Below are 24,877 nucleotides of genomic sequence, written 5' to 3' on the forward strand. Positions count from 1 at the left end.
TCGCTAAAAATATTGAAACGCAATGTGAATCTTTCTCACTTTCATTTTACAAATCCGTGGAGAGTTCATTTGGCTCAGCAGCCTGAGAGGGGGCGGTAGGCCTCCAGTGCCCCAAACAGTAAGGCAGGGAGGGGCGGGGGCGGGGCTTGACTGGGGGCGGGGCTTGGCGGGCGGGCGGGCGGGCGGGGGCGGGGTCCGGCGCGCGGCGTGACGCCCGGCCGGGAGGGGGCGCGTCGGCGTCGGGCTCCGCCGGTTGCCGGGAGAAGCCGTGACAACAAAAGGCGCGGACGGCGGCGGCTGCGGCGCGGTGGAAGGAAACCGAGGAGTTGTACGCTGCGCTCGCCGTCGGAGACCCGGGCTTTCTCTCGCCGGTCGGTGCGAGGCGGGCGGGTGCGGTGCGGCGCCCTGGGGTCTGCTCGCCTGCCACGGCCCAGGCCCGCCGTTGGGAGGAGGTGGCGCCGGCGGGGGGTCGCGCTCGGGGCCGCCGCTGGTGGACTCGCGGGGGGGGGGGGCGTTTGTGGCACTGCTGAGGCTGGTGACGGGGCCCGAGGGGTGCTGGGCCCCCCGCGGGCCGCCGGAGGAAGTTGGATCCCCCTGAAGAGGGGCAGAGGGGTCTATGGGAGCGCGGGACCCAGCTGCACCGAGTCGGAGCCCAGTGTGTTCCTCGCGTTCGTCCTTCCAGCGGCGGGATCTGGGAGGAGTGGAGGCCCCCGGCCTTGGGGGTGTGGTTTGTCGCCGGCCGCCTTTTCACCGTCGCGGATGTTGAAACTTGGTGTATTCTAAGTGCTGTGGAATCCGATAGCCCCCTCCCTCCGAGGTAGTTGATAACTGATAAAGAAAGGGTGCCCGAATTCTTTCTTTAAAACGCCTTTCAAGTAACACCGCCCTCTTCAAGTTTTTTAAATCTTTGATGATTTCCCCTCTTCTTCTCCATCTAGTTCTTTCTGTATTTGGGAGCCTGTATGCAATTTATTATCCATTTGCTGGAAAGTTTCTTAAGAACAGACTAACAAACCACAGTTTTTAGACAACCACTACTTCTGAAAAACCAAGGGCACAGGATGGCAACAGTATTTAAAAACACTTACTTCTGATGAATGACATGGCACCAGTGATCAAATATTTCTCTGGCCTTTGCCCAGATTTCAAACTGGTATTGAGTATGCCTAAATATTACCAGCCAGATTTCACCTTTCTTTACATTTAATGATGCCATAATGCATACACTTCTGATGACTGTAATCAGAATCTGAAGAAGTGTAAGTGCTGTGGGTTTTTAAACAAGTTCTTATATATTAACTTTTTGCAAGCCTTGTGTTTATGGGTCCTTGACTTTGTAGCCAAATTCCTATAAAAACCAAGAAAATGGAGCTTTTGAGATCTTGATTCCCGACGTGTGGCACGTTTGGTTCAAAGACACTCATAAAAATTCTCTACAGGTTTGCACATTTCTTAGGTCTACAGTCCTCTCTCCTGCTGCTCAGTGGGAATGAGAAGTGAAACTCCAAAAGACAGGATGGTTTAATAATATGTATTGTCTTTGTAAAGGAATGAAAAAACGGAGGAGGAGCATTTACATCTCTAACCACTTTGAAAAATATTAAAGTGTTGCTATCTAGAGTTGAGAAGTCAGAAGAAATTTTGGAAACAGTGCAAAGTTTAAGTATTATACAGGTTTTGGAAGGCAGTAGAAAGCTTGAAAATCTCATTGGTTTCTCCTATGGATCATGTTTCTTAAAGGGGGAAATGCAGAAAAGGAAAGAACTAATGACAAAAGTAACAAAACAAAAACTGTTTGAAAAGAAGAGAGAACTTTGTAACAAGTTAGAACTTCCTCATCATTGATTTAAATCAATATCCTGTGTGAAACACAAGTATGCTATTACAAGAAATAAAACAGTAAGACTATACCAGCCAGCCAAGAGGCTGACATTTGGGCACACTGATTAGAGCTGGTGACCGTGTTCAGCCATGTTCCTGCTGATTCTGCAGTGACTCAAGGCTGCTTTTCTCTGTTGACCTCCCCCTGAGTCTTTGTACACATTTGTTTTGAGAAAGAAATACTTGATTTTCACTTTGTCTAAACCTACTCCCTTTAACAGACTAAGAAACAAGTACTTTCTTGCATCAGCCTGTGGTTGTCCATGTCTAAAATCAGATTTTCTTTGTATGTATATGTGTTTGGCTTGCATCACTTTAAAATATGCCACCACTTAGTTTGCTTTAATGGCTGTCTTATGAAAGAAATGTATCCATTAGAAATATATGTTGATGGGGGGAAAAAAACAAAGAAAATAAAAATATCCCACTTATACTTAGCACTTTTTAATAGCAATTTTGTTGGAAGTAGTTAGACTTGGCTTAACACAGACCATGACTTGTTTTAATGTGATGGTATAAAATCCCCCTAATCTGTATGATGAAACTTCTAACGTGATTAAAGACATTTGGAAGAACCAATTTAGCACAGCATCTCTGCAATTTCTTTGATAAAGTTTCCAGTACCAGATGATTGTAGAGTCCTTTAGGATCCAAGAAAAGATTTACCATACATATGAGTATTTATTTTTTCAGTGCTGGATTTTAGTAGAATGAATAAAACTGACAAGGTTAGATGCATCTCTTTGGCCATTAAAAATAGATTGCTGACACTGTTTTGGGATTTTACAGCCCAAGGGAGCTGATATGTTTGTACTCTCAGTGGACTCTTAGTAGAGTGATGTAAATGTGTTTTGTTATTGTGATCCTTTTCAGACTACCACTCACAGAATTATAAATGCATAGTACTGCTGCAGAGATTTTTAAAGCCTAGTGAATATTAAGTATGTCTTAATTAACATTTCCATAGCAAGTAGTGCTGAAAATGTTGTTTTAATTCATTAGTCTACTAGGTTACTTGATATTGTTCAAGATTTGCCTTCTTGCCTGGCCTGGCGTGGTTCAGTGGTTGAGCGTCAACCTAGGATCCAGGCGATCGAGGTTCGATTCCCAGTCAGGGCACATGCCCAGGTTTCTGGCTCTGTCCCCAGTAGGGGGCGTGCAGGAGGCAGCTGATCAATGACTCTCTTTCATCATTGATGTTTCTCTCTCTCTCTCCCTCTCCCTCTCTCTCTCTGAAATCAATAAAATATATTAAAAAAAAAAAGAATTTTATAGTTTCAACCCTTACATTTAGGTATATGAACCATTTTGAATTAACTTTTGTATATTTGAGGTAGGAGTCCAATTTCATCCTTATGAGGGTAGATATCCAGTTGTCCCATGAGCATTTGTTGAAAAGACTATTTTTCCCCATTGAACTGTCTTGGCATGCTTGTTGAAAATTAATTGCCTATAAATGTGATGGTTTATATCTGGATTCTCAATTCTTTTCCAGTCATATTTAGTTCTGGCTTATGCCCGTACCACACTGTTGCTTGGTTTTAAAACTGGGAAAGTGTGTCCTCTAATTTTGTTCTTTTTCACTATTGTTTTTGCTATTCTGTGTCCCTTGAATTTCCATATGAAATTTAGGATCAGCTTGTCACTTTCTACAAAGAAGTCAGCTGGGATTCTGATAGGATTTGTGTTGAATCTTTAGATCAGTTTGGAAAGTATTGCCGTCTTAACAATGTCATCTTCCAGTCCATGGACATGAGGTGTTTTTCCATTTAGTTAGATCTTTCTTTTCTTTCGACAATATTTTGTAGTTTTCAAAGTATCAGTTTTACACATCTTTTAAAAAATTTATTCCTAAGTATTTTATTCTTTTGATGCTAATGTAAATGGAATTTTCTTAATTTGTTTTTCAGGTGGTTCATTGTAAGTGTAACTACCAATTTAATTTTTAATGTATTAATTCTACTAGAGATTTTCAGAAATAAGTATAACATAATTTAGCAGTAGAAAAAGCTTTTCTGTTAGTTTTGTTTATTTTTAAATAAAAATGACTTAAATTTATATTGACTTATGGAAATCCTTAAAATTATTTTCTGGATTTATCTATAATGTGGCAAAGAGGAGATTTTATTTTTCAATATTTAGCTATAAAATCTAGTACAAGGATTTGCTTTTAACACGTGTGTACAATTACCCAGTTATTTCCTTGTCTTAATTTTCTAACTCCCCAATTACTCAATACTTAGATTAATGAGCAGGGAAACATTATCATTATAGAAAGAAGGGCACAGTAGAATCCCATGTGCTTATCATTTAGTTTTATCATTTACCATCTCATGGCCTCCACCCCCTAGATTATTTTACAGTAAATCCAGACATCATATTATTTCAGTTATAAATTATAGATGTACTTTTATAAGACAGGTCTGCTCTTTGTAACTATCTTGTGTTGGAACAAAACCTGCTCTGATTGACTTTGCTTTAGACAATGATTTGTTTATTAGGATAGAGTCATCAATAATTAAATTTTGTTTTTATCTTGGTACACAGGAGTCCAGATCTATGTAAAATGGATGGTTCTCACACTAGACACTGAATATTAAGTAGAAAATCTATTTAGCAAAATCTAAGCTGCCATGGAAGAAATACCAGTAAAAGTTGCTGTAAGAATTAGACCTCTGCTGTATAAAGAAGTTCTTCATAATCATCAAGTTTGTGTGAGAGTTATTCCAAACACCCAGCAAATTATCATTGGGAGAGATAGAGTCTTTACTTTTGATTTTGTTTTTGGCAAAAATTCCACTCAAGATGAAATTTATAATACGTGCATAAAGCCACTAGTGTCGTCACTCATTGAAGGCTATAATGTAACTGTTTTTGCCTATGGACAAACTGGATCTGGGAAGACATATACCATTGGAGGAGGCCATGTTGGTAAGATTCTCCTACTCTGACTTTTGAAACACTTGAAAGAAGCTAAAACATGACAGTACCTGATGCATGTTAGGTGCTCAGCATATTGACTGAATGAAATAATGGCTAGGATAATCAGATGTGCTTATACGTCGTCTTTGATGCATTTGTTTTTACATATTGAAGTTTCATTAAACAGTTTAATTTACAATTATGTTTGAGGAAAGAAGTTTAAGACAATGTTCAGTGTTCAGCCCTTTGACATTTTTCCAGTTTTATTGAGATAAATTGATATCATATTAGTCCAAGGTATACAATATAAATAACGATGTGCTATATGTTTATATTGCAAAATGATTACCACAGTTCAGTTAACATGTCACTGCTCACAGTTCCAGATTTTTTTCTTGTGATGAGAACTCTTAGCAACTTTTAAATATACAATACAGTATTGTTAATTACAGTCACCATGCTGTACGTTATATGCCAGGACTTATTTATCTTATATTGGGAAGTTGTGGGTTTTGACCACCTTCACCCATTTCCCCCCCTCACCCCTTAATTTGCATCCCTTTCTCTTTTTTTTTGCATCTTTTAATAGTCTGCTTGTAAATATTAGAGACATGTAACCAGGACTTGGAGGAAAATAAGATAAATTTGCTTTGGAGTTTAAAGTGTCCTTTTTTTTTTCTTTTCCATTTTCTAGTCAGATTTCAATTTTTACAGTTTTTTGGAGGTATAGTTGACAGCATTGTAAGATATTTTAAGTGTACATTGTGATGATTTGATATATGTGTACATTGTGAAGGGATTCTTCCCTTCTAGTTAACACATTCATCAGTTCATACACACACACACACACACACACACACACAGATTTCTATTTTAAATACTGAATACTTTAGGATATAATTTCTCCTGCTTGTAATAGTTGGGAAAATGTAGTATCATAAGATTTCCTTTAGAGCTGGAAGGAACCTTGAAAATCATTTTTCTTCATTTATAAGTGAGGAGCTCCAGCCGTAGAACTCTGAAGGGCTTACTGAGTTAGTGATAGAGCTGGAATTGAAAGCCAAGTCCTCAATTGAGATTGTTTATTGTATTGGCATTTTTATACTAAAAGCCATCTTTTGAATGTTGTGCATATACATCATTGTTTAAAGTTATTAGTTTTTGCTATATGTGTAATGGCTTTCAATATTTTTTCTACTTTCATACCTCTCAAATATAGACTATGTGGCTTTCAGAAACATCTTATTAAGTGCAGGGATGTGGTGGGGGTTGGAGGGTGGTTGTGTGATTTGAGGAAGCCCTCATTTCAAAGATCAAATGGAGGAGCCTTAAGTGTCAAATGCCACTACCCTCCCTAATTTTTTAGAATCACTGTTATACAGGATTAGGAGATTTGAAAAACTAGATTATTTTAGGGTCTCACAATGAAATAAATTTTAGGTTTTCTACTATTGTAGCTTTTCTTGAAGATTGTAGGTTTTTTATTTTTGTTTATTTGTTTTTTGCTTTTTTGATTGGCCAATGTTTTATGACCCTAAAGACTTAGTATGTGCTTTATATTAATAGTAGTATAAAATGTTCAGATTTTGGTGACAGTTATAGCTATACTGTTTTTTATTAAAACACCACGAGTGTAATTTTAATTCTTTAAGGAAAGAAGTTATCTATTGTCCTAAAATACTTTTAACTGCTCTAAGGTACTCTTTACCAGAAGAAATAGACCACCGTTAGAAATTTTAGATGGTGTTTGTTTTTCTTGTTTCAAATACATTAATGTTCATTGTAAAAACAATTGACAAGTGATGCTTAAAAAATTAACCAAATGAAAGCTCATTTCATTTCCAGGAAATAACAGTTTGGTGTATACCATCCTAGAGCCCTGTAGACATTTTTCTAGGCACATTACAAATACATGTTGCTTTTGTTCCTTTTTTGTTTTGTTTGTTTAAAGAAAGAGCATACCTGTACTTCTGTAACTTTCCTTTTGCATTTAACAATATAAATATCATTTTATTTCTTCCCATTTGGGGCATAGAATTTCACCTCGTTTTTTTGGTTGTATAATTTAAATATTTTATAGTTTGAATGGGTCATGGTTCATCCATTCCAGTATTAATGGACATTTAGGTTTCTGATTTTTACTTATGAAAGAAGTTGCAGTACATACCTTTGTACATATCACTTTGCATCCATGTATTCGTATTTCTATAGAATAGATTCCTAGAAGTGGATTTGGTGAATCAAAGGGTATGTACATTTTAAATGTTGATAGATACTGACAGATCACCCTCCAAAAAGGCCTGCACCAGTTTTACATATTCCCACCACCAATATATGAAAGCCGTTTGTTCATGGCCTTCTCACTTACTGGGTATTATAAATCCAAAGTATTTTTTTTTTTTTTTACCATCTGGTAAGTGAAAAATTGTACTATGATGTTCAAAGTTACACTTCTTGGTGTATTAGTGAAACAGTGAGCATTTTCAATTGTCTCCTGTTTGTTTATTGGCCATGAAAATAATGTTGTTTTTTTCCCCCCCAATAAATAATTTGTTGAGCATTTGCAGTGTCTATGGTACCATGCTAGGCACTATGGCAGAATGAAAATTTCTTAGTTTTGAATATGATACTTATTTAAACTAATACTCATTTTCCAACTTTTCAGAACCTTGGATGTACTGACTTTTACCAGGTCTAATCTCTAAAAACTTTTATTTTTGTACTCTTTAAATAGCATATAATAAATGGCTAATGATGACTATTGAGGTATAAAACTTTATAAATTATCTCTCTGAAATAGTTTATTTCAGGAATATTGGCCTGACATTGAAATGTGGTTTGTAGGTTACCAAAATACTTACTGAAGGTTTATTATAAATATTACCTGAAATTGAGCTTTTTGATAAGTCTTTTGAATTTTTGTGCTTTTTTGTTACCTTTTGAAGTGGAGAATGATCAGCTGTATCTACTGGCTAATCCGGAATGCTTATATATACTGTAGTTTATAGATACTGCTATTGGCTTGTTCCTGGAAGCTGTCAAAAAGGAATGTTCACTTTCCCCCTTGTATTGGAAAACCTACAGCTCCCTCTACTTGCCACACGATGGCAGTATTGCATCTTAAATTAGGTGAATGGCAGTTCAACTTAATAGAGGTTCAGATTTTCAGGATGACTGTTGCCAAAAATCTAAACATTGGTAAACTTCAACTTGGAAACAAATTGGTTTTAAGGTTCATTTGTAAGTCAGTATTTTGTAGCTTGTAATATGTTTTCCATGAAACAGTGCTGAAAATGGTAGGCAGGTTTGTTTCTAAATTGGCCTATAGAAACTTATTTAACCTTAAGTCCCAATTTATTCTTTCATTTACTTTAAATTTTATCTTGTACGTTTTTTTGTTACTATTTAAAAATTTGTGGTAAATATATATAACATAAAATTTACTATTTTAAAAAAATATGGTTTTATTGATTTTAGAGAGAAAGGAAGGGAGAGGGAGAGAGACATATCGATGAGAGAAACATTGATCGGCTGCCTCCTGCATGCCCCCTACTGGGGATCAAGCCTGAAACCTGGGCATGTGCCCTGACCAGGAATTGAACCAGTGACCTCTTGGTGCATGGGATGACAATCCATTGAGCCACACCTGCCATGTTAAAATTTACTATTTTAACCATTTTGAGAATATAGTTCTCTGACCGTAAATTCACAGTGTTTTGTGACCATCACCGTCCAATGCTCTCTTCTCACACAAAATAAAACCCAGAGTCTACTGTGGTCTACACGGACTTGTATGTTCTGGCTTCTGTTCCCTCTCTCACCTCATCCCCTGTCACTCTCCCCTTGCTCTCTCTGCTTCAACCACACCGGCCGCCTTGTTTATGGATCACATACCAGTTTAGCGTCTTTGTATTGGCTGTTCTCGCTGCCTGGGTCACTCTTTCCGCAAATACCCACATGGTTCCTCCACCACCTCAAGTCTTTGCTCAAATGTCACCTCAATGATGCCCATCATGACTTTCCTACTTAAAGTTGCAAACACCTCCCACCTAAATGCACTCACACTTCTATTCCCCCTTACCCTACCCTGTTTGTTTTTTTAAATCATACCTATCAGTTTTAATATACCATTTAATTCACTTATCAGTTACTCCTTTTTGCTGTTGTCTGTTTTTCCTCAGTACAGTCCCACAAAGGCAGGGATTTTTTTCTTCTGTTTTGTTCACTAATGGTTCTCAGGGTCCTAGACTAATTCCTGGCACGTAGAAGGTACTAAATCAGTATTTGTTGAATGAATGCATGAGTGAATTTTGAATAGGGCATGCATGCGAAAACTTTTAACTATGAATTTTGTAGTTTTGGTTTAAAAGATTAATAATACAGAGAATTGTAAGAAAATATTGTCAATTTTATGTTGTAGTTTTTCTTATTTTAAGTTTCAGATGTGCTTTCTTTTTCTAAATTTTCAGCTTCAGTTGTGGAGGGTCAAAAGGGTATCATTCCTCGAGCTATCCAAGAAATATTTCAAAACATCTCTGAAAATCCTAGCACTGACTTTAAATTGAAAGTGTCTTATATAGAAGTATATAAGGAAGACCTAAGAGATCTTCTAGAATTGGAGACATCTATGAAGGATCTTCATATCCGAGAAGATGAAAAAGGAAACACAGGTAAAGTAGCCTACTTACTTGATAGCCTTCTTTAGCAAACAGATATGATTTAATTCAGTTCCTGGATACATTCCAAAGAAACTTTAAAAACACATAGAAGCAAAATGAATTTGTTTCTACTTTAAAACTGAGTAGCTTATTCATTAACAATATCAGTTAAATCACCCAGGTGAAATGTAGAAGTTCAGTTGGGCAAGATGAAGTTATTAAGTTGTAATTCAAGATAGTACTTATTTCCTATAATTGTCCCCCCCTCCCTGACTTTAAGTGAGACTGAGAAATAGTCTAAATTAATTTTTGTACTTTTTTTCTCTCAGTTTCCCCAAGATTGAGGATGGCTTCTCCCTTTGGTGTTCGGCCAAGTTGACCCAGAACTCTTCTTTCTTCTTTGATTTTTGTCCCAGCACACCTATTGCTTCCTAATTTGTTTTTAGGGTGGAGAGTTTATGTGTTTGCTTCTCCATATGGACATATACCTGTTTTTTGTTGAGCTTCTCAAGGTCTGAGTTTCTTTGCTTAGCACTCATTTAATCTCATTAAATATCCATTTGTTTTGGAAATGGGAAAAGGTTAGAAGGAGAGGGTTAAAATGCAAGTATTTTAAAGAATAATACTTTCTGCTTTCCTGTAACATGTTCAGCATAGAACATTTTGAAAACATAAAAAAGTATAAGGAAGAAAATAAAAGATCATTTTTTATCCTAGAACCCAGAAATAGCATCTTCTCTTTTTGGTGTGTTTCCTTCCAGATTTCTTTTTCTATAATTTCTAAAAAAATTATAATTTTTTTTAATGTACTTGTGACCCCCACATATAGTATTGCATCTTATTTTTTCACTTTCAACCTTGTGACTCTTTGTGGTCATTTGGTAATTTGTCTTCTGAACGTATTATAATAATTTCTTTACTGTTCCATTGTTGGACATTTAGGTTGTTTCAAAATTTTCACTATTGTTAATAACAAACGTCTGTTCTTGGATGTCTTCCTTTCCTAGAAAACACATTTAGTAGAAGCTTCCAGGAGATAAAGGGTAAAGGGTCCTGTCTGAGGAGTGGCTCCTGCTAGTGGGGGGGTGCGGGGTGCAGCTCGGATTTCTTTGCAGCTAGGAAAGTAAGATGGCTATTGTCATTCAAACTGGAGCCTGCAGGGGGCAGTAAAGCTTGCCTCCTTAGGGACCCTGCCCCGACAGCCCTGGCATTCCTGGATGTTTGAAGAAATTGATTTTTGTTTTGTTTTTTAGTAAGTATACATAGTAGTTTATGAAGTTATTAAATAAGTCAATATAGTTTGTTTTTTCTGGGTAGAATTTAGACTGGTGTTTTGAGCTTCTGTGTCTTATAAAATATGATTATTGAATGTTTTTATCTTTTATTAAAAATTTAAAAAATAATTTATTTTAAAATATTCTCCAAATACAGAGGTATACACTATCACTCCTGATAAACTTAATGATCTAAATATTCCATGAGTGATATCCTGCAAAAATTTTGGAAGGATGTAATAAATTGTCTTAAGACAAATTGCTATATGTCATATAATCCCCTACTCACAACCAAATACATTTATTTGACATTTTTATTTAGTTCCTTTGTGTGAAGCAGTGGTTAGTATCCAACCTGGATGTTGCACAGTTAGTATCACCTCTGAAGCTTTTAAAAAAATACTGGTTTCTCAGCCTCACTTTTCAGAGATTCTGGTGAATGTCTGGGATGGGGTCTGGGCATTGGTACTTTCTTTTTTTACAAAGCTCCCTCCCAGGTGATTTGTAGCTGGACTTGAGAACCATAGATAGTACTAAGCTATACCCTAACATTAGAAATATTTTCTAAAATTTATGCTATGATTTATACTTACATTGTCATATTTTATAATTGCTGATATTTTAGTACTGCCCATAGTACAGGTACACTAGAACTTTAAATGGACCAGTTTGTTCAAAAAGGTGTCATGATGGAAATAATGTAAGCAAATTGATTATTTTTCAAAGAAACAGTGACATAACAGGATCTGATTAAAAAGGAAGTACAACACTCTACTTTGAACTCAGAATTAGGACCTTTACTGCTTTGATTCAAATCTGAAGTCTGTCTACTCCTTTTTGAAATATTTTTGCATATAAACAAATAATGTGGGTAATAGTAAGCTTAGGTTATATTTTGGTTCTTATTCTGCTGTTGAAATGTAAATTTTCTGCTTGTTTTGAATTGCCATCTCATTTGTTTACCTTGTACTCTGATATTATGTAGGGCATACCTGCTTTTAAAATGAATAACTTTATTTATACTGAAAATTTCATCAATCATTGGTCATGACTCCACAATATCAAAAATCCTTAAACCTAAGGAGAGCTTGAATAGTAACAAAACTCAAGAGAAACTAGTTTTAAAAAATGAATGTATTACTGATTAATTCTTTTGAGTTATGTCTTTAATTAATCTATTATATTTTAATTAACCCATTAGACTCCACAAATCAAATACGAGACTAAAGAGTTTTTCTTTTGTCAGCTATTTTAAAGAATTGAGCATGATGTGTAACTACAGAGAAACTAGATTGTTAAAAAATATATACAGTTCTTTTAGAACTTAAACATCAAAGTGTTCTCTGTAAAATGTTCCTTTGGGAGATTATCTAAAATTATTTAATGTTTCTGCTTATTACTATTGTTTGAAATACTATTGATTTTTTAAAGGGACTGTCTTAACTGGGCAGTCTAGCAAATGATAACTGTTGTGTGATTAATTGAACTATACCGGATTTTGATTAAAACTTGATTTAAAAACTTGCTGTTTTAAGTGATTGTTGGGGCCAAGGAGTGCCAGGTGGAGAGTGCAGATGAAGTGATGAGCCTCCTGGAGATGGGGAATGCAGCCAGGCGCACCGGTACCACCCAAATGAACGAGCACTCCAGCAGATCACATGCAATTTTTACAATCAGCATTTGTCAAGTTGAAAAAAATACAGAGGCAACTGCAGGTGGATTGTGGTCTTCCCGTCGGCATATTGTCTCAAAGTTCCACTTTGTGGATTTGGCTGGATCAGAAAGAGTAACGAAAACAGGGAATACTGGCGAACGGTTCAAGGAATCCATTCAGATCAACAGTGGGCTGCTGGCGTTAGGAAATGTAATAAGTGCTCTTGGGGACCCACGCAGGAAGAGTTCACATATTCCATATAGGGATGCTAAGATTACCCGGCTTCTGAAAGACTCACTGGGAGGCAGTGCCAAGACGGTCATGATCACTTGTGTTAGCCCATCTTCCTTGAATTTTGACGAATCCTTAAATTCTCTCAAATACGCCAACAGAGCACGCAACATCAGAAACAAACCCACCTTAAACTTCAGCCCTGAGTCAGACCGGATGGATGAAATGGAATTTGAGATTAAGTTGCTTCGAGAAGCTTTGCAAAGCCAGCAGGCCAGTAGTATCAGCCAAACCAGCCAGATCCATCGAGAGGAGACTCCCGATAACAGGATCATTTCTCTTGAGGAGCAAGTAGCTCAGCTCCAAGGAGAATGTCTGAGTTACCAACATTGTATAGAGGAAGCCTTCACCCTCCTGGTGGAGTTAAAAGATGCTGTCAGTCTAAACCCAAAGCAGCAACAGAAGCTGCAGGAGTGGTTTAACATGATCCAGGAGGTCAGGAAGGAGATTCTCACCTCATTCAGAGGAAGCCTAGGCATTGGAAACCTGGAAGGACCACAGCATGTTACAGTTATCCAACTGAAGCAGGAGCTGAAGAAATACCAGGTACTTAGACATTGCTTTTATAAGTAACTTATTTAAGGGCTAAATTTATTTGAGGCAAGTAAGAGTCATTATAGAACTTCAGAAAAATTTTAAAAGAATTATATGTAAAATCATTTGCCTTTGCTCTGTTTCTCCCTTTTCCTGTTCTTTCTCCTCATAATTCATACCTTTCTTGGCTCCTCCTTTTTTATCCTGTAAAATGTATTGTAATTTGTTATACTTATTAAGTACAGTCTTGTAGACCTGGTCATTAAACTTAGAGGATGAAAAGAAACACAGTTTTAGAAACAGATTTAAGCTATACTTGATGGAGTTTTATCCCTCTGTGGGTCAGTGGTTCTTGAAAGAAAAAAAATACTTCATCCCTTGAGTTTGGAATACTGATTTTTTTAAAAAAAACAAAATCATCATATTGATGATATTTAAGAAATGTAGGTTTGTACATGTGTATGTTATACATTCCCCCACTTTTCATTAAAAAAAACACTTATTGAGTGAAGATTATGTGTCATGAGAGAAGTCATAGAGAGCAAGACATACCTAGTTCTGTTTATGTGGAGTTTGCAATTTGGTGCGCAAATAGCTGTTCTGCCAGTTTTTTAAAATAGGAAAACATAATTAAAAATAGAAAAATAGTTAAAAACATAGCTGTCCAGTTAGAAATCTTTCCTCAATACCTTTTTATATGTATTAGAAAAAATCCAGTTGTATTATTCTTTTTTATGGCAGTTATTGAAATTTTTGGTCACAGGTTTCTTAAAATCAAATTCCCCCATTGTATATATTGATATTTACCATATTAGACATAAAATAAAAATTTAAAATTTAAACTATTAATTTATTCAAAACTAACAATAATCCAACTATATGCTAATATTCTGAACAATTTTTTCATGAACAATATTTTCAGAAACAAAAAAATTAATGAGTGAAATTATTTTACATTTTTGCACATCTCTTTAATATCTGGCTTAACAGAAGGTAGATTAGATTTTCATATCTGCTTCAGCATTCAATTTGTTGCAGTATGTTGTTTTAGTTGAAATATATGAGAAAATCCAGCCTCATATACAGGATGTCCCAAAAGAATATATACACACTAACAGCTGAAAGCTCAGTTTTGAAAGTGAAATGTATTTTAATAAACACTGCCTTTATAATTATTCAAAAATGTGTGTATACATTTTTGGGGACATCCTATATATTTGTAGTTGTAAGGGGAGAATATTTAATGCCTTTTAATGCCTTTTTTAGATAATTGTGGATATTCTTCTTTGAAATTACACCAAAACTCAACAAGTAGAAATTTCCTAAAGGTTACTTGCAATGTTGGATTTGAAACTATTTTGTTACATTAAGATCTATAACATTAAAATTCATTGTTCCCTATCTTGTACTTTAAATGGGTCTTTTATCCGCACCTGATTTTGACTCATCATGCATTAGTCATTTGGAAAATATTTGTGTACTAAGTTATGCAGACCTTCTAGGTGTTGACATATTTCATTATACAGTATCAAAAAATCACACTCATTACTATTACCACTGATCTCACCAGCAGTCTTTAAGTATTAGAAGCTGTCCTCATGTTCACAGTAACAGAAATGTTTTCCAAAATTCTAATTTTTGCGTGAAACTCAAGTTTTATCATTTGCAACAAATACTGATAGTTGTTTTCCTTGAAAATGATGGTTCTCATTTTTGAGAAAATATCTGTCATATACCCAAGTGTGAATAATGACAGCTTGTTTGTCATTTTTAGAGTAAAAACAGTACCCTATGAAAAAAGTGGCAAGTTTAGCTTGCAACTCAAACAATTGCACAAGATTGTCTTCCACAACTACTGCCCTTTGGTACGCAGCAGCACTGCTTTATGCATACTTCCCATTTTGTCATGTAGAATACTAAAAATACACAAAAAAAATACACAAGGGTTGAGATTTCATAAAATAATTTTATTGCTTCATCAAGATATTCTTAAGGAAAACTGTTATATGTTTGTATTGTGAGCACATGGCAGTGAAGGATGCAGTTACTACTAGTATATTTTGGTGACACTTCCTTTATTTGTGCTAGGAGCCAACAGTTTTCACCACTGTTGCTTTTTTTGGTTTTGTTTTGTTAATCCTCACTGAGGATATTTTTCCATTGATTCTTAGAGAGAATGAAGGGGGAGAGAGGGAGAGAGAGAGGGAGAGAGATAGATAGAGAGAGAGAGAGAGAGAAAGAGAAACAATGATGGGAAGGAGACACATTGATTGATTTCCTCCTGTATGTGCTCCGACCGGGGCCAAGGATTGAACCTGCAACCCAGGTACATGCCCTTGATCAGGAATCAAACCCACCAGCGTTTTATGCACGGGCTGATGCTCTAACCGCTGAGCTACCCTGGCCAGGGCATCCACCATTGCTTTTGTACCATCACAGCAAATGTCAACATGGTGAAAAGGCAAATATCATCTTAGTATTATTAGGAAAATAGTTTTGACTTCATGGACACCCTGAAAGGATCTAAGTGACATGCTGAAAGGGACTCTACTCCATATACTATGAGAACTGCTCTATTACAAAATTTTGATATTTAACTATATACATTTAAAGCGATACTTTTAAAACCATGGATTTTTTATTTAATTAATTTATTTAAAAATATATCTTTATTGATTTCAGAGAGGAAGGAGAGGGGGAGAGAGAGATAGAAACATCAATGATGAGAGAGTCATTGATTGGCTGCCTCCTGCAGGCCTCCAACTGGGGACTGAGCCCGCAACCCGGACATGCGCCCTGACCAGGAATCAAACCTTGATCTCCTGGATACTAGGTCGATGCTTAACCGTTGAGCCATACCCAGCCGGGTGGATTTTTTTTTAAAGACAGTATTCTGCCCTTTTTCCTAGATAAAGCAGCCTGACTCTCATTGGTATGAGAAACTGGTATACAGGTAATTAGAAGCTCAAATTTTGGGACACATAAGAGTTGGTGATAGGAAGTGTTTTTCCTTCATGTTTCAGTGGTGACTGAAATTGGAAGTCCATAAAAACCCATGTTTGGGGATGGGGTGGGTAGTACTTATGCTCTTCATCTGTTGGAAACGAAATTTAAATTTGCTCTAGATTATGTACTCTAGATTATGGTTTCCTAGATACATTAACAATCTTAAAGGAAAAGGGTACCACAATCACATTGTTTTGGGGACTGCTAGATTGCAAAAGCAAACAAGTTTCTTAATCCTAGGACTTCTCAGAACTTTGAGAGTGCTAATATATACTATGGATCTCAAAGTGAAAGACATAGCATTCAGTGTTTCCCACTTTTAAAAAACGGATTCCTTTTTTGGGTCTGTAGTCTTGCGAGACTAGTAATCATTGGAGACCACTAAACAGTACTAGGGAAATGATAGGTGTCATTCCTCACCCTGTGATATCTTCTTAAAAATTGTTTTTACAGTTCCATTTCTGTTTTTGTTTTCTGTGAGAGGCAGAATAACATAGTTAAGAAAATGGTGGACTCCTGGCTTCTCTGCTTACTAGCTCTGTGACCTTGGGTAAATATTGACATCTCTGTGCTTCAGCTTCTCCATCTGTAAAATGGAAACAACAATAATAAGGTGGTTGTGAAGATTTTTAAAGCATTACATTCCCATAAAGTGATGAGAAGGATGACTGGCCTGTAATAAGGCTTCATGAAGTTTATCTCCTCTCATTTAAATCTCTTTCACCTGCCTGTGCCTAGGTTATATACATCAGTGGCAGCTAAGGGATTTGGACTCAGTAGTCATGTAGTACCACATGCTAGGGGTTACTATGAAGGCATCTTGATGAACTTATCTCCTTAGGGAGATAGTAGGTCAATGGGGAAAGAGGCACAGATACTCTCTTTGCTCAGCCTGCTTCCTTGAGCCTGTTAGGCAAGTAGATAAGTACTTTTAAAAAAATTCCTAGCCAAGATGAGATTGTGGGTCTTCTCACAGATGGAATAATAGCCGGATTTGCTAGGGAAGTGGCATTTTTAAGTTACTGTCTCCTTGTTAGAAGCTGTCAGCTAATGTAACCTTGATTTTTGCCTTTATTTACCTAGAATACTGCATCCCCGCGTAAGTACTTCTTAAGGGACTTTGTTTCTTTTTTATTCCAAATGTTGAATACAAGAACTACTGAATATGAATGTCCTCCACCAACAGTTAAACACTAGAATTGTAAAATTTTAAATTTATTAAAATATAATATAATCTATAATAAACATATAATAAATAATAAAATTGTAGTTTTAAAGCATATGTAAAAGCATTTGCAGCACTTGGAGAGCAATTATAAGCTTCTCAAATAGACAGTTAATTGCCCAAGGAGATGATATTAACTAATGAGAATTACAGTTATATGTCATTTTACACAAGAGAGAAGTCACAGAGGTTATACAAACATAGAGAGAGGGTTATAAGGATCATCAGGGTCATGAGTTCCCTCCTCATTTGGTTATTTGAGGATCCCAAGCAGGGAAAAGAAGGGACTTGCCTAAAACCGTATGGTGAGCCCATGGCAAGATCAAGACTGGCCTCAGTCCGTGGGTTCTTAGGGCAGAGGCCCACCCACCTCCATGCCACTGCTTGAGGAGTCACGTACATACAGCAGTACCTCGGTTTTCGAACATGCTCCATTCCGGGAGACCGTTCCAGCTCTGAAACGTTTGAAAACCGAGGGCTCCACAGCTGACAGCTGGGCCTCGGGGTCTTGCCCTCAGTGGAAGCCCTGGGGTGTGTTCCACTTCTGAAGCGTGTTTGAAAACCGAAGCATTTCCTTCCGGGTTTACGGCGTTCATAAACCAAAATGTTTGCCAATGGAGACATTCGAAAACCGAGGTACCACTGTATTCTGGGTTTTTTTGTGAGTTAAATCTTATTTGCAAAGTGAACACTGTTTTTGTAAACCAACTGCTTGTTCCATCTTTTCCTGTAGCTTAGGCTTTGGATCCAGATAGGCTCTAGGGTTGAATGTCAGGAGTTTGGTTTATCCACTGAGTCATTTGGGCAGAGGTTTTAATCTCACCGAGCTTTAGTTTCTTCATGAAAAAGGAAACAGGTCTCTCACTGAGATATTTTTAAAATGCCTAGTCACTATCTAGCATAAAGTAGACCCTTGAGACAAGTATTAATTTTGTTTATTTAAAACTTGTTTTAAAAGTATTACTTGCATATCCCAATTTATTTGAAAATAGGCATAATTCACTAGAAACTAAGAAAACTGTTTAACCATATTTTCAAACATCTTCAAAATCTCTTCATAGTGAAAGTTTACAAAATTAGCAATTGTTATTTATTTAAATATCCAAATGCATTCTATACTCTATAAGTCAGTTTGGAAAATGTGACCTTTGATTTTTAAAAACCCACATTAAAGTCTCATGCAGATTCCAGCAAACTTGTAAAAATCTTATTGAATGTTCTGTAGAACCTGAATAACTTGTTTTCATTTTAAAAGGCAGGAAATAAAAATCAGGAGAATTTTCTAATCTTTATGATAATTCTTATGTGATAGCAATGATAGGTCCTCTCACCAGTTTCTGCCTTTCTTAGAAAGAAACCAGAAAATAAGTTGAAAATGAATAGGGTATGAAAAATTTGAAGACATTGTCAAACTGTCATGAACTCACTGCTTTTGTGGTATTATGTGGGCTCTCTTGAGCATTTTCCATGGTGAATCTCTCTTGCTTTCTTTCCCTCCTCTCAGTGTGCTCTGGCTGCTGATGAAGTAGCATTTAATCAGAAGGAACTGGAGGTGAAGGAACTAAAGACTCAAGTGCAAATGATGGTGCAGGAAAACAAAGGACATGTTTTATCTTTGAAAGAAGCACAAAAAGTGAATAGATTGCAGGTAGAATTTCTTAATGCATCTAGCTCTGTAGATTTAGTTTGACTAGTGCCTAACTAAATAGAGAAGCATTTAAATGATAAGTGGAAATGTTTACAAAAATCGGTTTCAGTTGAAGAGTTCTGAACACAGGCACCTGAAAGAGTTATTACAGTTTTCCCCCTAAATCGGTATAAAGGGAAAACATTTTTATTGATAGCTTAACTTATATTGTTATCTTCATACTTTTCCTTTCTATTACTTGCCAAGGTAATAGGCAATGTGATATTGTTAAGAGTTGGATGGTAGGTAGGTAGTGATGAAAATAATACAGAACTTTTGTGGCCCTGTCATTGGAATGAACCCACTTTTAAGTCCCTTAAGGACCAGATGGCAAGTCTGGTTGCCAACAGCTGCAGAAATTCCAGTTCTATGTCATTTGCTGGCAGGAAGTGTATCTTAAATTTGGGGGAACAGAATATGTGGTCTTTGGTGCAGCGTTATTTCTACACTCGTTGGAAATGCCATGTTTGTCATCTACAGAATCACAGTAACTATTGGGAAGTATCAACTGGGCCAATTTATAATTCCAACAGTCCCTCTGCTCTGATGGACTTCTGTTGTCTTCATATGTAATGCTGACATTTAAAATAAAAGTCATTTTTACTAAAAAAAAAAGTTGGACAGTAAACACATAATTTAAGCTTTCAAATTTATTAGATTATCCTTTTATATTCCATCAGTGATTTACTCTTTAACTGGTTAAATTTTTCAAAATTTCTGTCTTTGCTTTCCTATTATTAACATGGATATGTCTGCAGTGGTATGTCCCTAAATATACTTTCTGGCTGTGATGCCCCTAGAAGTAATCTGACCCAGCAAAAATTAGATTTTGATTTTGACATTGTCTTTTTTCTTCTTTAACCCTTCTAATTCTGTAATAATTTTAAAAACATAAGGCATATACAAAATGAACTATGTTGTTCAGTGATTTATCACAAAGAGAACAGCTGAGTGACCAGTCAAGAAATAGCAAACTGTCAGCCCTCAGAAGTCCTTCATCCCTCCTTCTTAGAGGGAGCCACTCTTCGTAACTTTCATAGTAGTCATCTCCTTGCTTTGCTTGGTGGTCTTACTATGAATCCCTGAACAATACAGTTTGGTTTTTGGAATTTTCATAAATGTAATCATTTTGTATACTTTAATATCTGGTTGCTTTTATTGAACATTTTGTTTGTTTTGAGTTATCCATGTTGTGTGTAACTGTAGCTTTAGTTTTATAGCTCTATAGAATTCAATGTATGAATATACCACAGTTATTTTTTCTGTCGGTGGACATTTTTTTCCTTGAATATTATTATACATATCTCTTGGTGCACACATGCTCACACACACACATATTTCTTTTGAGTTTGTGCCTAGGTTATAGGCTAGGTGAATCTCCAATTTAAGTAAATAATACCAAACTGTTTTCTAATTTACACTGGCACCAGCCCTTTATAAGTATTCCTGCTGCTCCACATGCTTACCAATGTTTTGTTACTGTTTTTTTAAATTATTTTTTTAAAAAATTTTCAATTACAGTTGACATACAATATTACATTAGTTTCAGGTGTACAACATAGTGACTAGACATTATATAATTTATGAAGTGATCACCATTTATTATTGTTGATTTTTAAACCTTAGATAATCTGGTTAGGTGTGTAGTATTATTTTCTTGTGGCTTTAATTTGCATTTGCCGGATGACTGTTGAAGGTGAGCACTTTTTTGTGTTTTCTGGCTATTTGGTGAAATACTCATTCTTTTTGTGTGAAATACTCATTAAAGTCTCTTGCTTGTGTTTCTGTTGGACTCCGTCTTTTAATTTAATTTGCAGAAATTTGTTATAGTATATTCTGGGTATGAGTTCTTTGTCAGTTATATGGTTCCAAATATTTTTCTCTTTCTGTGATTTATTACTCTTTAAGACATTGTAGTCAAATTCAGCAGTCTTTTTCTTTATGGTTAATGATATTTGTGCTCTAACAAGCCTTTCCTTGGAGGATATTTTCTATATTACCTTATAGGAGCTTTACTATTTTGCCTTTAACATTTCGCTCTACAATACTTCTGTAATTGATTTTTGTGCTTGGGGTGAACATCAATTTTTTCCCTCATATAGATATCCATTTGTCCTATCACTGTTTATTTTTTAATTTTTATTTTTAAAAAATATATCTTTATTGATTTCAGAGAGAGGAAGGGAAAGGGAGAGAGAGAGATAGAAACATCAATGATGAGAGAATCATTGTTCGGCTGCCTCCTGCACGCCCCACTGGGGATGGAACCCACAGTGATCTCCTGGATCCTAGATCGATGCTCAACTGTTGAGCCACACCCGGCCTGGGCCTATCCCCATTTATTAAAAAGACCATCCTGCCCGGCCGGGTGTGGCTCAGCGGTTGAGTGTCAACCTAGGATCCAGGCGATCGGGGTTCGATTCCTGGTCAGGGCACATGCCCGGGTTGCGGGCTCACAGCCCATCAATGACTCTCTCATCATTGATGTTTCTGTCTCTGTCTCTCCCTCTCCTTTCCTCTTTCTGAAATCAATAAAGATATATTTAAAAAACAAAAAAACCATCCTTTCACCACTGTTCTGAGTGTTATCTTTGTCATAAATCAAGGTTAATTCATGTCTGAATTTATTGTAAATTTCTAGAACTTCTGTTGTATCCTCGGTTTGTTTATCCTTGAGGCAGTATCACATTTCCTATTTATTGTGGATTCATAAGTCTAAATATTCAGTAGAACAAGTCCTTCTGCTTTGTTTCCCTAACCTCTAAGAATGTCTTGGTTTTTCCATATAAATTTTAGAATCAGCTGACAAGGGCCACAGAAAAACAAAAACAAAACACATTTTGTGATTTTGGTTGGGATTGTGTTAAATCTGTAGATCCATTTGGAAAAAATTGACATCTTTTGATTGTGAGTCTTTTAATCCATGAACATGGTAGTTTCCTTCATTTATTTAGGTTTCCTTTGGTTTTTCTCAGTAATGGTTGTGTGTGTGTGTGTGTACAAATATTGCACACTTTTGTTAGACTTATTCCTAGGCTCTTAATTTTTTATGTGACTAAATGGAATCTTCTTAAAATTTCATTTTCTTAATTGTTTGTTGGTATGTGTAAATGTATTGATTTCTGTACATTGATATACCCAGCAACCTAAATTCACTATTTATTTCTAATATCTATGCAGATTATTTTGGATTTTTATTTACAATTGTGTCATCTGCAAATGACAGTTTTATTTCTTCCTTTATAATCCTTATACCTTTTATTTCTTTTTCTTACCTTTCTTCATTGGCTGGGATCTTCAATTCACTGTTGAACACAAGTAGTGATAGCAAGCATCCTTGTATTATTTCCATTCATAGAGGACAAGTTTTCACTATTAAGGACCATGTTAGCTGTGGGTATTTTTTAGTTACCTTTTATCAAACCAAAGGAAATTTCTTTGCTGAGAATTTTTATTATGATTGGATATTGAATTTTATCAAATGATTTTTCTTTATCATGGACTTTTTCTTTTATTCTGTTAATGTGGTGAATTATTAGAATAAATTGATTATTCTAATTTTAAACCAGTCTTGCATTCCTGGAATAAACTTTTTTTTGGTCATGATGTATTATTATGTCCAGGGTCCCCAAGACCACCCTCATGTTGGATGATGCACTAAGGGGATTCAGCATATAGTCATGCTCTTGGTTAAAGTTTATTAAAGTGAAAGTAGGACAATGATCAGCAAAGGAAAGAAAAGGTGAATAGAGCAGAGTCTGGAGGAAACCAGGCACAGACTCCCAAGAGTCATCTCCCAATGGAATCACACGGATATGCTCAATTCCCTAGCAATGACTGTGACAACACATGTGAAATGTTGTTTACCAGGACAAGTCAGAAGACACTCGGTGCCTGCATTTTTTATTGAAGGCTAGTCATGAAGGCATTCTCCACCCAGCATGTACCAAAATTCCAGACTACCAGAAGGAAGGCAGGTGTTCAACGTAGACCACATTGTCTGCACAAACTGTATGAGCACACTGAGCCAGTCTTATCTAATCTTGTCTCTACCTGCATTCCACATTCAGCTCAAAATACTTCCTGATTTTTATTGTGACAATTTTCTTTGACCTATGGGTTATCTAGTTATTTTATTCCAACACATGGAGGATTTTTAAAAATTAATTTTTAGCTTAATTGCATTGTGGTCCCTATTATTTCAGTCCTTTGAATGGGTTGAAACTTGCTTTATGACTCAGTTTGAGACCAATTTTTGTAGATATTACAGATGTGCTTGAAAAGAATGTGTGTTCTGTAGTCATTTGGTGCTATTAATTCTGTTAATCCTGTTATTCAAATCTATATTTTTACTCATTTGTTGGGGTATCTTTTTGTTATGTTAGTAATTTAGAATGATGTTAAAATCTCCCACTGATTTTGGATTTGTCTTCTCCATGAAGTACTGCATTATATATTGAAGCTGTGTTATTAAGTACATAGGAATGTAGAATTGTTACAACATCCTATAGAAGAGTTGACCTTTTTAAAAAAACCATTTTCACCTCTTTTTATCTCTTGTCGTGGTTTTTGCCTTACAGTCCACTTTGATATGAATATAGCTATTCCAGCTTTCTTTTGGTTAATATTTACATGGTATCTCTGTTTTCATCTTACTTTTAATCTTTCTGTGTCTATTTTAGTTCTGTTTCTTGTAAGAAGCAGCTTAGATCATTTTACATTTCTTTCTGACAGTCTTTACCTTATAATTGGATTACTTAGTTCATTAATGAATTTAACAGTTACTATTATATTTGGTCATAATCCCACTGTTGTACTTTTTAGTTATCTTATCTGCTCTGTGTTTCCTTTTCTCTCCTTTCTTACCTTCTTTTGGATTGTGTATTTTTAATTTTTTCTTCATTAGCTTAGAAGTTGTACTTTTACTGTTTTTTATTGGTTATCCTAGAGAGAATACCATGCCTTGCCTTAATACCCTTGCCTTAATAAAGTCTAATATTAATTGGTATTTTTACCCTTTTCTCAGACAATGTAAGGACTCCATTTAACACCCACCCTCAGCTTATGTTGCATTTTGTTGTATATTTTAATTATCTGTATGCATGACTTTTAATAAGGTTGCATTTTTATAGCTCAGCATTAATACGATGAAACCTTAGGGTTTTTTTTTTCTTTTTAAACATTCTGTATAGTGAAATGTTAAGCGGAATGACAATTTATTGTTTACATAATTTTGTGCTTCTAAAACAAAGATTGATGTTAGAGCTTCTGGATTGGATGTACTTTAAATTTAAAAGAGGCTACATAAAAAACTAACGACTCCCCACAGACTCCCCTCTTTCCCTCACCCCCGTATACAATCCGATTTCCAAGTTCTCCTTTCTCCTAGGACTATTAATTGCCTGTCTTTTATCTCTTTGTTCTTTGGGCTTTCTTTTTCACTGAGTAAAGGCTTTAATTTCACTGCACCTGTTTCCATTCTCCGTCTTCTTTGCTGCCACCTCTGCTATTTGCAGCTTTCTCCACTTTTCAACTTTCCTGTCTCTTGTTACTTCTTGGATTTCACTCATAAAGTCCAAACTTTTATAAAGATCAGCTAATCAGAATGCTTCAGGTTGGCAAACCAACCAATCGCAGTGTATGGAGCCTTTTTTTTTTTTGAGTATTTAACTATATGCTGTATTTGTCACTGCTTACTATTCAGATGTGTTTACTAAAAATAGTCCTTGATGCTTGTGAACACCA

General features: G+C 36.0%; 1 protein-coding gene across 5 annotated transcripts in view; it reads left to right on the top strand.

Annotated features, from left to right (window-relative positions):
- Positions 1-4,429: 4,429 nt before the first annotated feature.
- KIF27 (kinesin family member 27) overlaps positions 4,430-24,877 on the top strand; it is a 62,508-nt gene continuing 42,060 nt past the window's right edge. For 3 of the 5 annotated variants that reach the window (XM_081151689.1, XM_081151692.1, XM_081151691.1), the window contains exons 1-4: positions 4,430-4,812; positions 9,273-9,473; positions 12,271-13,226; positions 18,950-19,093. In XM_081151689.1, the coding sequence (XP_081007815.1) occupies positions 4,515-4,812; positions 9,273-9,473; positions 12,271-13,226; positions 18,950-19,093 (1,599 nt within the window). In that variant the 5' untranslated portion in view covers positions 4,430-4,514. Of the gene's footprint in view, positions 4,813-9,272; positions 9,474-9,853; positions 10,714-12,270; positions 13,227-18,949; positions 19,094-24,877 lie in introns of those variants that run through there. The other 2 variants (XM_081151690.1, XM_081151693.1) reach the window with 2 other exon arrangements.

This window comes from Miniopterus schreibersii (genome assembly GCF_964146895.1).
Source record: "Miniopterus schreibersii genome assembly, chromosome: 11".
NCBI classification, from domain to species: Eukaryota; Metazoa; Chordata; class Mammalia; order Chiroptera; family Miniopteridae; genus Miniopterus; species Miniopterus schreibersii.